Source organism: Acanthochromis polyacanthus, chromosome 8, assembly GCF_021347895.1.
Source record: "Acanthochromis polyacanthus isolate Apoly-LR-REF ecotype Palm Island chromosome 8, KAUST_Apoly_ChrSc, whole genome shotgun sequence".
Classification (NCBI taxonomy): Eukaryota; Metazoa; Chordata; class Actinopteri; family Pomacentridae; genus Acanthochromis; species Acanthochromis polyacanthus.
Window position 1 is genome coordinate 18,684,070 of NC_067120.1, and position 14,346 is coordinate 18,698,415.

Genomic DNA, 14,346 nt, shown 5'->3' on the forward strand with positions numbered 1-14,346 from the left:
TGATTAGCTCCATTTTTGTGCACAGTTGGACAAAATTGGTGGTACCCCTCGGTTAATGAAAGATAAATCCACAATGGTCACAGAAATAATTTGAATCTGACAAAGGTAATAATAATTAAAAATTCTTTGAAAATTAACTAGGCTGCACAGTGACGTAGTGGTTGCACTCTCGCCTTGCAAGAAGATCCCCGGTTCAAATCCCGGGATGGACCTCGGATCTTTCTGCATGGAGTTTGCACGTTCTCCCTGTGCATGCGTGGGTTTTCTCCGGGCGCTCCGGCTTCGTCCCACACTCCAAAAATATGCTGAGGTTAATTGATTACTCTAAATTGTCTGTAGGTGTGAATGTGAGTGTGATTGTTTGTCTGTATATGTAGCCCTGCGACAGACTGGCGACCTGTGCAGGGTGTCCTCTGCCTTCGCCCGAATTAGCTGAGATAGGCTCCAGCACCCCCCGCGACCCTAGTGAGGATAAAGCAGTGTAGAGAGAATGGATGGATGGATGAAAACTAACCAATGAAAATCAGACATTGCTTTTGAACTGTGGTTCAACAGAATTTTTCAAAAAATTAACTCATGAAACAGACCTGGTCAAAAATGATGGTTCCCCTACAAAAGACTGAAAATAATGCGACCATAGGGACATGTTCAATAAAGGTGTGTCCTCTAATTAGCATCACTGGTTTCTACAAAATTATAATCAGTCAGTCGGCCTATTTATAGGGTTACAAGTAGTCACTGTGCTGTTTGGTGACATGGTGTGTACCACCCTAAAAATGGACCAGAGGAAGCGAAGGAGAGAGTTGTCAGGAAATTAGAAGAAAATTATAGACAAGCATGTTAAAGATAAAGGCTATTAGACCATCTCCAAGCAGCTTGGCATTCCTGTTACTACAGTTGCACATATTATTCAGAAATTTAAGATCCATGGTACTGTAGCCAACCTCCCTGGATGTGACCGCACGAGGAAAATTGATGATAAATCGAAGAGACGGATAATACGAATGTTAACAAAAGAGCCCAGAACAACCTCTAAAGACATTAAAGATGAACTCCAAGGCCAAGGTACATCAGTGTCAGATCGCACCATCTGTCATTGTTTTGAGCCAAAGTGGACTTTACAGGAGATGACCAAGGAGGACACCATTGCTGAAAACAAATCATAAAAAGCCAGCGTGGAATTTGCCAAACTGCATGTTGACAGGCCACAAAGCTTCTGGGAGAATGTCCTATGGACAGACGAGACAAAACTGGACATTTTCTCAAGGCACATCAGCTCTATGTTCACAAATGAAAAAATGAAGCATATCAAGAAAAGAACACTGTCCCTACTGTGGAACATGGAGGAGGCTCTGTTATGTTCTGGGGCTGCTTTGCTGCATCTGGCACAGGATGTCTTGAATCTGTGCAGGGTACAATGAAATCTCATGACTATCAAGGTATTCTAGAGAGAAATGTGCCGCCCAGTGTCAGAAAGCTTGGTCTCAGTTGCAGGTCATGGGTCTTGCAACAGGACAACGATCCAAAAACACACAGCCAAAAACACCCAAGAATGGCTAAGAGGAAAACATTGGACAATTCTGAAGTGGCCTTCTATGAACCCTGATCGAAATCCTATTGAACATCTGTGGAAGGAGCTGAACACGCCGTCTGGAGAAGGCACCCTTAAAACCTGAGACAACTGGAGCAGTCTGCTCATGAGAAGTGGGTCAAAATAACTGCTGAGACGTGCAGAAGTCTCATTGACAGTTACAGAAATCGTTTGATTGCAGTGATTGCTTCAAAAGGTTGTGCAACAAAATATTAAGTTCAGAGTGCCATCATTTTTGTTCAGGTCTGTATCATGAGTTTATTTTTTTAAAATAATTCTGTTAAACCATGGTTCAAAAGCAATGTCTGATTTTCATTTGTTAATTTTCATAGAATGTATATTATTTTTACATTTGCCTGATTCGAATTTTTTCTGTGACCATTGTGGGTTTTCTTTCATTAACCAACAATTTTGTCCACGTGTGTATTGCTCAGGAACATGTTAAAATACATTTTGTGCCCTCAGACTAGTCAGCCGTCATCTGTAACTGCAGTATCTGTATTTGCTCTCATGTATCACAAACATGACTGAGGAAACAAACTGAACAACACAGCACCGTGAACACAATGTTGAGGAAGTGGACAGTGGATGTTACAGGATTTCATCAGTCACATTCATCAGCTTCTGGCAGGAACATAATAAACCTTCTCAAGAAATTCCCTCAAACACAAACAAAAAAAATGTGCTGGAAACTATTTTCCCTGTGTCCCTGGTGGAAACATGGATTTATAGTTTCATTAGAGTCACAATCATCAATGAGTGATTAGTTCAGCTAATGGCAACCACAAGATGCACATTACTAAGGAGCTGGTTATAGACTTTGGGAAGTCCAGACCGCGTCCACGCCCAGTATTGATCAGGATGATGTGGTCGAGATTGTCGGCAGCTACAAGTACCTTGGTGTGTGGCTGGACAAAGAGCTGGACTGGACATGCAATACAGACTACCTGTACAAGAGGAGCCAGAGTAAGCTGTACTTCCTGAGAAGGCTGCGATCATTCAACGTCTGCAGGAAAGTCCTGTGGATGTTTTACCAGACTGTGGTCACCAGCACTTTGTTTTATGCTGTGGTGGTCTGGGGGGGCAGTACATCAAAGAAGAACATAAATAGGTTGGAGAAGCTGATCAGGCAAGCTGGCTCTATTGTTGGCATGAAGCTGGATTCCCTGGTGACAGTGGCAGAGAGGGAGAACTTTGAATAAACTACTTGCCATCATGGATGATGCTAGCCACCCTCTGCATACGGTCATCAGGGCACAGAGAAGCCTGATCAGTGACAGGCTGCTCCTCCCCAGTTGCAGGACCAACCGTTTTAAGGACTCTTTTATCCCCCGAGCCATCAAACTGTACAACTCTGCACTCAGTGGGAGGGTGAGGGTATAGGGAGAAGAGGGGATGGGGATGCTGACACTGTTGGTATAGTGCATTATAATGCCCAGCAGGACATGTGGAATGGCAAGGGAGAGTGCAATTAACACATTCCGCTAACTTTTTAATTCGTACTTTTTAACTTCGTTCCTATTATATATTGACTTTGATTGTTTTTTATCTTGCACTAAATTTTAATTTTTATTTCGGGTGTTCTTTTCTTTCTGTATTTTATCTTGTACTGTTTGTGCTATGTTGTTACTGGAACTACAATTTCCCTGAGGAACTTTCCAAAGGGATAAATAAAGTTATATCTAGCTATCTATCTATCTATCTATTCTTAATTTTTTTTCAAAGCCCGACTTACCACAAGTTAATTCCTCACTTACTCACAAATGTGATTCAATTTTGAAGCTTTTATTTGTACATATGTGTTGTGTGCCACCTGCCTTTGTGATCTCAATTAAATCAACTCATAAATCTTTCTTCCATAAATACATATATATATATATATATATATAATATATATATATATATATATACAGTGTATATATATATCCAGATTTAGGAAACATTATCTTTTTCATGTTATCTATGACTGTGGGAGTTAGCTTTGCACATGAATATCTTTTCAGAGTTAAAATAAATCAACACACCCTGCTCACCCATTTTCTCTCTAGCTGGAGGTTCTTTAGTCCTAACATCATCAGTTTCAGATAAACATGGTGTAAACGTGAAATACACTGTCATTAGTGGAAAATCAAGCCACATGTATGCAACTACAAAACACCTTTATTGGCACAGAAAGTTGCTTTACAGAACAATTGCTTGGATACAGAACAGGAAATGAGAATTTATAAGGTAAAATGTTAAAATGTCACCAGAGAAATAAAGATGAGTTCCATTGCAGTCTCTCGTAGCACCAATGAAATGCAGATCTTTTTTTGGTTTCAGCATGTAAGTGCAAAGATGTAAAGTGATAGAAAAACTACAAGCCTCACACAATGTGACATTTACCCTCCGTAACGGCCACGTGAACGATGAATGGAAGAAGTGATCCATCCGACAATGAAGCTGTTCAGACAAATGACAATCACGACAAGGAGGCAAATCAAGACGGTGGCAGCAATGTTGAGGGAACGGGCAATGGAACCGTAGTGTTGGGCCCCTTGCAGATCTCCAACCATCTTCCGGTCTCTGGCCTGGAACGACCAGAGAACACTAGTTTTAGAAGTAGATTGATAATTATCTTCAACCTCAAGGAACTGAGAACTGAAAACATACAGCCTCTGTCTCATAATCATATCATTAGTCTGTACACTGTTATGTCTAAAAACATGTAAATGTTCAATTACAAAATTAGTAGTTGCCCACCTATCTTTCTTAGAAAGATAGGTGGGCTATCTGTTGGAAACTGTTGGAAAAACTTCTGCTGGAAGAGCTATCTTTTCCCACTAACTCTATCCTATCAGTGCAAGAACTGATATTTTAGTTTTTTAAAATTGTAACGAAGAGGAGTTTATGCATAATTAAGTGACATGGATTATATTGCAAGATGTTCCTCTTTTTCTTTCCTTTTTAATGTGCAATAAGAGAAGTTTGGCACATGAGAGATGAAACTTCCAAGACAATCCCATTTTATTTATTTGTATTATTTTCTAAAGTGTACATTAATGCTGAAAGTGAACATTTTTTGTTTCCAACATTATTTGATATGTATACTTTTATAGTTTTGATGTCTTCAGTATTAATCTACAATGTATAAAAAAATTCAATCAAAAAAACCATTGAATCAGAAGCTGTGTCCAAACTTTTGACTGGTAGCATGAACTCACCTTGATGGAGTGGATGAGAGCTGCCAGTCCAAGGCAACAAGGGTTCATGTGGATAAAGCTGAAGATGGACCAGATGATGTGGTCCTTTGGGTGATCCACGATGATGTTCACAGTGGTGTGCTGAACCATTCCAGGGCCTTCAGGCTGTCCATACGGGCACCCCCTGCAATGAAACCGAAGCACTCGGGTAACCTTGAGGATTCATCGCTCTGAGCTCAGCTTGCACTTTGAAGTGGAGTATGCAGAAATCTGTTGAAGAAGTGATGTGTTCCTGCAAGTTTTGATTCCTGTTTGAGGGTGCTGGGCTGGGCAGAAAGAACCAGTTGTACATAACCAATTGTAACACATTGCATTTGCCGGTGTCTGGTTAAAAAAAAAAAGCATTTGTAATACAGGAAGTTTTGCAAGAGAAAATTCACTGAACTGTCACATTTCTTGGCAGTAAATCTGCAAAAGAAGTTACAGTCTGATGAGAAGTCATTCTCTGAACAGGATCCTCAGAAGTATAACTGGATCAGTGTGGAACCAACGGCAGAAATTAACACATTTTAGTGAACTGTAAAGCCCAGCACCAGTGAGCAAGAGGCTCCCCCATGAAGGATCACATCTGTTGTGGTGCCATTTGAACTAACTTCACATTAAGATAAAATCTGTAAAATATTCACAATTGAAATTACTGTGCAACACAATGACAATGTGGAAAACACTGTCAGTATGTATATAACCATGAAACAGAACAAAGATACTGTTAAGAAACATGGATTTCATTACATAGTCAGCCATTCATATTTGACAGCAGTTAAGGAAATGCTGATTAGCTCCATTTCAGAGTGTTATAAGACAAAAATAACATGTTTTGCTGAAGGACATTTGTCCATTCACACTAGTCAGCCGTCATCTGTAACTGCAGTATCTGAAGCTGTTCTCATGAATCACAAACATGACTGAGGAAAGAAACTAAACAACACAGCACCATTGACACAATGTTGAGGAAGTGGACAGTGGATGTTACAGGATTTCATCACTCACATTCATCAGCTTGTGGCAGGAACATAATAAACCTTCTCAAGAAATTCCCTCAAACACAAACTAAAAAATGTGCTGGACACTATTTTCCCTGTTCCCTGTGGAAACATGATCTTACAGCTTCATTGGAATCACAATCATCAATGAGTGATTTAGTTCAGCTCATGGCAACCACAAGATGTTCATTCCTAAATGTGTTCAAAGCCCAACTACCTGAGTTAATTCCTCACTTACACACAAATGTGATTCAGTTTGAGTCTTTTATTTGTACATATGTGCTGTGTGCCACCTGTCTTTGTTATCTCAGTCAGTTCAGCTCAGAAATCTTTCTTCCAGGATTATTTATATATATATTCAGATTTGGGAAACATTCCGTGTCATGTTGTCTATGAGGGCTGCACAGTGGAATATTGCTTAGCACTTTCGCCTTGCAGCAAGAAGATCCCCAGTTCAAATCCCGGCCTGAGCCTGGGATCTTTCTACATGGAGTTTGCATGTTCTCCCTGTGCATGCGTGGTTTTCTCCGGGTACTCCGGCTTCCTCCCACAGTCCAAAAACATGCTGAGGTTAATTTGTTATTCTAAATTGCCCCTGAGTGTGATTGTTTGTCTGTATATGTAGCCCTGTGACAGACTGGCGACCTGTCCAGGGTGTCCCTTGCCTTCGCCCGAGTCAGCTGGGATAAGACTCCAGCACCCCCGCGACCCTAGTGAGGATAAAGCGGGTGTATAGAGAATGGATGGATGTTGTCTATGACTCTGGAAGTAGCTTTGGACATGAATATGTTTTCAGAATTAAAATAAATGAACACACCCTGCTCGCCGTTTCCTCTCTAGCTGGAGGTTCTTTAGTCTGATCATTATGAGTTTCGATAAACACGGTGTAAATGTAAAATACACTATCATTTGTGGAAAATCATTCCAATATGTATGCAACTACAAACAGCTTTATTGGCACAGAAAGTTGTTTTATAAAACAATTGCTCAGATGCAGAGGACAGGAAATGAGAATTCAGATTGTAAAATGTTAAAATGTAACCAGATTAATATACATTTCAGTCTCTTGTGACATCAATGAAATGCAGCTCTTTTTTTGGTTTCAGCATGTAAGCACAAAGATGTAAAATGATAGAAACGTTACAAGCCTCACACAATGTGACGTTTACTGTCCGTAACGGTCATATGAATTGTGCATAGCACTGATTTGTCCAGCAATGATGCTGTTTACAACAATGACAATCAGGACAATGAGGACCAAAAACCTCTAAAGACTCACTACAGCATAGATAAAGACACAACTCAGCTGCACCAAATCCACTAATCACTGCACACATTAGCACCATGTGCTAACTGTGGCTAAAGAACCACATTTACCAAGACAACTATCCAGAACAAAACCCTAAAACACACCAAGAAACACATTAAAGCCTATTTTACTGCTGGAAGCTGCAAGCCAACGCCTAAAGAACAAACTAAAGCAACGGAACCAAACACGATTCAGTGTTGAAGAGAAGCAGAGGAAATGTTTGACTGCAGACATAAAGCAGGAAGACTCTGAGCTGCTCAGGTGTTCCTGATAACACCAAGCAGCCACCTGAACAGCCAATAGGAACACAGCTTACTGGAGGTCCAGAGGGCTGGATTAGTGAAGGAAATTTAGTTAAAGGTTGAAGCAGAAAGTTAACAAAGAAAGTTGAAAACCACCTTCTAATACCTGAAATCTCTGAGTTTTCATACAAAGAACGCCTGAACATGTCAAACTGGTTTCAAAGTAAAACATCGTAGTATGGTATGTTGCTCAAAAACAATACGACCAGCTGTCTAGGGTTGCCGAGGAGCAACACAAAAAAACAAGACAAACGCTGGTTTCCAAGGGGTTAGGAAGCTATTTATTCGAAAGATTACAATACAGTTGACAACAACACAACATGTGAGCAGAAAAATCACAGTCTGTCTATAGTTCAGCTGAAAATATTAGTTTTTGTCTTTTATTGACCAAAATTTTTAGGAAGTAGATGAAGAATAATTAAAGCTCTCATGTAGAAGTCCAACTTATCTTGGATCCTTGTGGAAAGTTTAATCTTCGAGTTGTAAAGCTGTTGAGTTTTTAAGAGTCACATCGACTGTTTTGACATTTAATAACCAGCTCCTGAAATAAAATTACAGTTGTGGATTTCTGTCATTTAGTCTGGACTAAAACAAATAACAGCAGCATAAATCTCAGACGTCATTATGAGGAGTCTGGATTGAGGTTTCTCACTTGATAATGATCAAAACATGAATTTTTAGGTTGGTTTAAAGGGAATATTCCACCTTAAATCTTTGAATATTGACCTAAAAGTTTGGTTTCAGGAAGTATTCCACCTACAAGGTCCTCAAACATTGACCTTAAAGGAACATTGTTCTCTGTACATATCTCAACTCTTTTGACTTCCATCTTGATACAACTTCACCAGAGAAAAAATTGTATTAAGGACGCCTGCCTATAAGGTAGAACTTTCGGTTTTTTCATGGAATTTTTCACTCCGACATGTAAACGTCTCTAAAGATCATGAAACCGTGTAACAGAACTTTTGCAAAGCCCGTATATGTCTATGGGTCTGACCACTCACAGCTCTCTGGCCCTCTGGTTTGGCTCGACACTTGCTGATGACCACTTCCGGTTTATGAAAATGAATAAACGGATCTTTTCTCGTTTCTGTCTCTTCCTGATTTTTTTTTTTGTTATTCTAAATATAAAATGAAAATCAGTATTTTTGAAAATTTCGTATATCCATTTTGATCACGAAAAGGAAAACACCTTGTATTTAAATTTTTTGTGTATTTTAAACGAAAATCAAATAATCACTCGTCTTTTGTTTTTCAATACCCGTTTCAGAACGGAAAATCCAATTACCAGATCCGTACCGGACTACGGACCACGGACCTCCACCTGCAGAGGATCGCAAATGAGAATTTATAGTGTAAATGTTAAAATGTCACCAGCGAAATATAGATAAGTTCCATTTCCCAATGACATGCAGATCTTTTTTTTCATTAGAGTCACAATCATCAATGATTGATTGAGTTCAGCTAATGGCAACCACAAGATGCTCATTGCTAAATTTGTTCAAAGCCCAACTAAAGTTATCTTCTCACTTACTCACAAATGTGATTCAATTTTGAGGCTTTTATTTGTACGTATGTGTTGTGTGCCACCTGCCTTTATGATCTCAATTAAATCAACTCAGAAATCTTTCTTCCATAAATACACACACACACACACACACACACACACACACACACCACACACACACACACACACACACACACATATATATATACATATACATATACATATTTATATATATCCAGATTTAGGAACATTATCTTGTTTCATGTTGTCTGTGACTGTGGGAGTTAGCTTTGGACATGAATATCTTTTTCAGAGTTAAAATAAATCAACACACCCTGCTCACCATTTCCTCTGTAGCTGGAGGTTCTTTAGTCCTAACATCTTCAGTTTCAGATAAGCATGGTGTAAAGTGAAATACACTGTCGTTTGTAGAAAATCAAGCCAGCATGTATGCAACTACAAGCAGCTTTATTGGCACAGAAAGTTGCTTTACAGAACAATTGCTCGGATTCAGAACAGGAAATGAGAATTTTATAAGGTAAAATGTTAAAATGTCTCGAGAGAAATATAGATGAGATCTGTTTCAGTCTCTTGTAACACCAGTGAAATGCAGATTTTTTTTTTCTTTCAGCATGTAAGTACAAAGATGTAAAATGATAGAAAAGCTACAAGCCTCACACAATGTGACATTTACCGTCCGTAATTGTAGTTAGAGTAGGAATTATTTGCCCTTGCAGCAATGACGCTGTATGAAATAATAACAATCAGGACAATGAGGCCAATCAAGACGGTGGCGGCGATGTTGAGGGAACGGGCAGTGGAACCGTAGTGTTGGGCCCCTTGCAGATCTCCAACCATCTTCCGGTCTCTGGCCTGGAACGACCAGAGAACACTTGTTTAAGAAGTAGATTGATAATTATCTTCAACCTCAAGGAACTGAGAACTGAAACATACAGCCTCTGTCTCATAATCATTTCATAGTCTGTACACTGTCATGTCTAAAAACATGTAAAATGTTCAATTACAGTATTTCTCATTGCTCACCTATCTTTCTTCTGAATAGTGCTTATCATGGCCTTCAGGATTTGTTTACTTGTCAGCAAAACTGTTGGAAAAGTCTTCTGCTGGAAGCGTTATCTCTTCCCACTAACTCTATCCTATCACTGCAAGAACTGATATTTTAGTTTATAAAAAATTGCAACAAAGAAAAGTTTATGCATAATTAAGTGGAAGGGATTATATTGTAAGGTGTTCCTCTTTTTCTTTCCTTTTTAATGTGCAATAAGAAAAGTTTGCACATGAGAGATGAAATTTCCAAGACAATCCAACTTTATTTATTTGTATTATTTTCTAAATTGTACACTAATACTGAAAATCAACACTTTTTTGTTTCCAACATAATTTAATAGGTATTATTTTATTGTTTTGATGTCTTCAGTATTAATCTACAATGTATAAAATAATTCAATAAAAACCATTGAATCAGAAAGTGTGTCCAAACTTTTGACTGATAGTGTAAACTCACCTTGACGGAGTGGATGAGAGCTGCCAGTCCGAGGCAACAAGGGTTCATATGGACAAAGCTGAAGATGGACCAGATGATGTGGTCCTGTGGAGGCTCTGCGATGATGTTCACAGTGGTGTGCTGAACCATTCCAGGGCCTTCAGGCTGTCCATACGGCACCCCCTGCAGTGGAACCGGAGCACTCGGGTAACCTTGAGGATTCATCGCTCTGAGCTCAGCTGCGGCTTGAGGTGGAGTGTGCAGAAATCTGTTGAAGAATGATGTGTTGCTGCAAGTGTTGAGTCCCTTTTAACGGTGTTTGGGCTGGATAGAAGAACCAGTTGTGCAAAACCAATTGTAACACACTTGCAAAAAACACGTTTGTTTGTAATACAGGACGTTTAGCAAGACAAAGTTCATTTAACTGTCACATTTCTTGCAGTAAATCTGCAAAAGAAGTAGCAGTCTGATGGGAAGTCATTTTCTGAACAGGATCCTCAGAAGTATAACTGGATCAGCGTGGAACCAACGGCAGAAATTAACAGATTTTAGTGAACTGTAAAGCCCAGCACCAGTGAGCAAGAGGCTCCCTCATGAAGGATCACATCTGTTGTGGTGCCATTTGAACAAACTTCACATTGAGATAAAATCTGTATAATATACACAATATATATTACACTGCAACACAATGAAAATGTGGAAAACACTGTCAGTATGTATATAACCATGAAACAGAACAAAGATACTGTTAAGAAACATGGATTTCATTACAGAGTCAGCCATTCACATTTGACTATAGACAGCAGTTAAGGAAAGACAGATGAGTTCCATTTCAGAGTCTTAAAAGACAAATATGTTGGCTTAGGACATGTTAAAATACATTTTGTGCCCTCACACTAGTCAGCCGTCATCTGTAACTGCAGTATCTGTATTTGCTCTCATGTATCACAAACATGACTGAGGAAAGAAACTAAACAACACACAGCACTGTTGACACGATGTTGAGGAAGTGGACAGTGGATGTTACAGGGATTTCATCACTCACATTCATCAGCTTGTGGCAGGAACAAAATAAACCTCCTCAAGAAATTCCCTCAAACACAAACTAAAAAATGTGCTGGACACTATTTTTCCCTGTGTCCCTGGTGGAAACATGATCTTACAGCTTCATTGGAATCACAATCCTCAATGAGTGATTTTGTTCAGCTCGTGCAACCACAAGATATTCATTCCTAAATATGTTCAAAGCCCAACTACCTGAAGTTAATTCCTCATTTGCTCACAAGTGTGATTCAGTTTTGAGGCTTTTATTTGTACATATGTGCTGTGTGCCACCTGTCTTTGTTATCTCAATCAGATCAGATCAGAAATCTTCGACCAGAATGAATATATATATATATATATATATATATATATTACACATATTATGGCATGCCGTTTAGGAAATTATATATATAATGAAAGTCGATATATATAATGAAACTTGATATATATATAATGAAAGTTGATATATATATAATGAACTTGATATATATATATAATGAAAGTCGATATATATATATAATGAAAGTTGATATATATATAATGAAAGTCGATATATATATATAATGAAAGTCGATATATATATCATGAAAGTCGATATATATATATATATATATATATATATATATATCAAGTTTCATTATATATATATATTATATATATATTTATGGCATGCCTATGGCATGCCGTTTAGGGAAATTTAAATATAAGAAAGTCGTATATATATAATGAAACTTGATATATATATAATGAAAGTTGATATATATATAATGAAACTTGATATATATATAATGAAAGTCGATATATATATAATGAAACTTGATATATATATAATGAAAGTTGATATATATATAATGAAACTTGATATATATAATGAAACTGATATATATATAATGAAACTTGATATATATATATAATGAAACTTGATATATATATAATGAAACTTGATATATATATAATGAAAGTCGATATATATATAATGAAACTTGATATATATATATAATGAACTTGATATATATATAATGAAAGTCGGATATATATATAATGAAACTTGATATATATATAATGAAACTTGATATATATATAATGAAAGTCGATATATATATAATGAAACTTGATATATATATAATGAAACTTGATATATATATAATGAAAGTTGATATATATATAATGAAAGTTGAGATATATATATAATGAAAGTCGGAATATAGAATGTTCAGATTTTCATTCCATCTATTCAAAGTTTCATTCCATATATTCAGACTTTTTCCTACTGAGCCCTGGAAGGACATGGCAAACAAAAACAGGAACTTATTGGACATTTGCTCTTCAGATGAGCTCTTCTGTGATTATCTGTCTTCATGGTTGTCACAGGGAACGGCGACTACGTTTGAGAAAACAGGTATTTTTAGAGATGTTTTGATTCTGAACACTGAACGTGTTGGCATTAGCTTAGCTACTTAGCTTCGACTACATTTGCATCCCTACATAGCTTAAGGTTAAACACATGCACCATATGTTGATGATAATGATAATATCTATGTTTATCTTTATAGCTGGTCTTAAGGCTAATTACGAGGCAGAGGTCAGCTGCTGCCTGGACACATCCATGATCACGCCACTGGTGGGACACAATTGTACTGGATTTCAGCTGAAGGCTGTTGTTCTGTCCAAACTGAGACATTTTTATTGTGACATACCCTCCACTGTTGTTAGCTTTTGATTCAATAATTTTTGAGATGAGGAAATCACTATTGCATGTTTCTAGTTAAATACCCTATTTTTATGATATATCACTAAAGCATGCACTTTTTATATTTTCCATCAATTTCACCCAAAAGTTGAATAACTATTTGTGAGCAGTGTATGTAGACACATAATAGAAGCACATTTCAATAATATGTCTGCTGCAGTAGTGCAGTTTTATCTACCTAGATTGGTGTAACAGTAAAAAAAAAACACATATGCTACTGATGTTTCTGACTAAAATCTGCTTGAAAAGCACAACTGCTTATCTGTCAAAATGTGTGTAACAAAAGTGTGCACTGAACACTGAATAAAGTCTCTGTAGATTATAGACAAAATTTGCATCTCTCATCACAAATTTCTGTTTATTCACCCAAAGTGCATGAGTAAATACAAAACAGGTGAAGTACTAAAAAAGATTTATTTTCTAGAAAAGCCAATAGTCAACAATGCAGTTTAATTCTGGGACAGTTGCTCCAGCACCGACGCCATGCGTCCCATCAGTGCAACCAAGGTTTTCATTCATCTTCTGGATGTTCTGGAGAATGGCAGAGGTCACGTCTTGGTGTCTTCCGATCTGTTCCAAGAACCGTTCCTCTGACCTCTCCAGATACTGCAGAGGATCCAAAGCAGCTTCCTGGTTCCCTTTTCCTGCATAAAAGCACCAAAAAGTACTAGTTGTCAGTAATTATTTTCTATTTTCATAAACACAGTTAACTTAAAGTAAATGTTCTATTTTGTGATTTTAGGATGGGTCAAAAGATAACATACTGATCATGTTGATGTCTGCATAGTCTAAACAGATCTTACTTGATTTGGTCTGTAGAGAGGAGGACGGCGTGGAGGAGCTGCAGGACGGAACCAGTAAGCTGCAGACTAGTGCTCCTGGTAACTGGACCTCATCATCCAAGGCCGACAACTTAATAAAATGAACAAGACATGCTGTTGATAGCATCTGTAATACAAATGATTTTATCCATTAACTGATTTATTGCTTTGTCCATACAATGTTAGAAAGTGTTACAAATAATACCTGTAATAATTTCCAACAGTGATAAATGCCTTGTTTTATTTTACAACAAAAAACACCAAAAGCATCTGTGTATAAGAAATCAGTGCAT

The 14,346-nt window shown here is 37.7% G+C and overlaps 1 protein-coding gene across 2 annotated transcripts; it reads right to left on the minus strand.

Moving 5' to 3' along the window:
• Positions 1–4,035: 4,035 nt before the first annotated feature.
• On the minus strand, positions 4,036–10,722 carry LOC110962621 (dispanin subfamily A member 2b-like). 2 transcript variants are annotated; one of them, XR_007943667.1, is made up of 2 exons: positions 10,460–10,606; positions 4,036–4,161 (listed from the first exon to the last, which is right to left on the minus strand). XR_007943667.1 is itself a non-coding variant. In XM_051951793.1 (2 exons), exons 1-2 carry the CDS (start codon positions 10,661–10,663, stop codon positions 9,625–9,627), a joined length of 387 nt encoding a protein of 128 aa, XP_051807753.1. In that variant the 5' UTR covers positions 10,664–10,722; the 3' UTR covers positions 9,384–9,624. The 2 variants fall into 2 exon arrangements, 1 of the variants encoding a protein (XP_051807753.1); XM_051951793.1 differs by lacking the exon at positions 4,036–4,161 and adding an exon at positions 9,384–9,807 and having other exon boundaries at positions 10,460–10,722.
• Positions 10,723–14,346: the final 3,624 nt, after the last annotated feature.

Excerpts from the sequence above, each read along its gene's own strand:
- LOC110962621 (XM_051951793.1), bottom strand. The coding sequence starts at position 10,663 with ATGAATCCTCAAGGTTACCCGAGTGCTCCGGTTCCACTGCAGGGGGTG. Across the intron at positions 9,808-10,459 it reads CTCTCATCCACTCCGTCAAG|GCCAGAGACCGGAAGATGGT; the intron begins GTGAGTTTACAC and ends TGGTCGTTCCAG.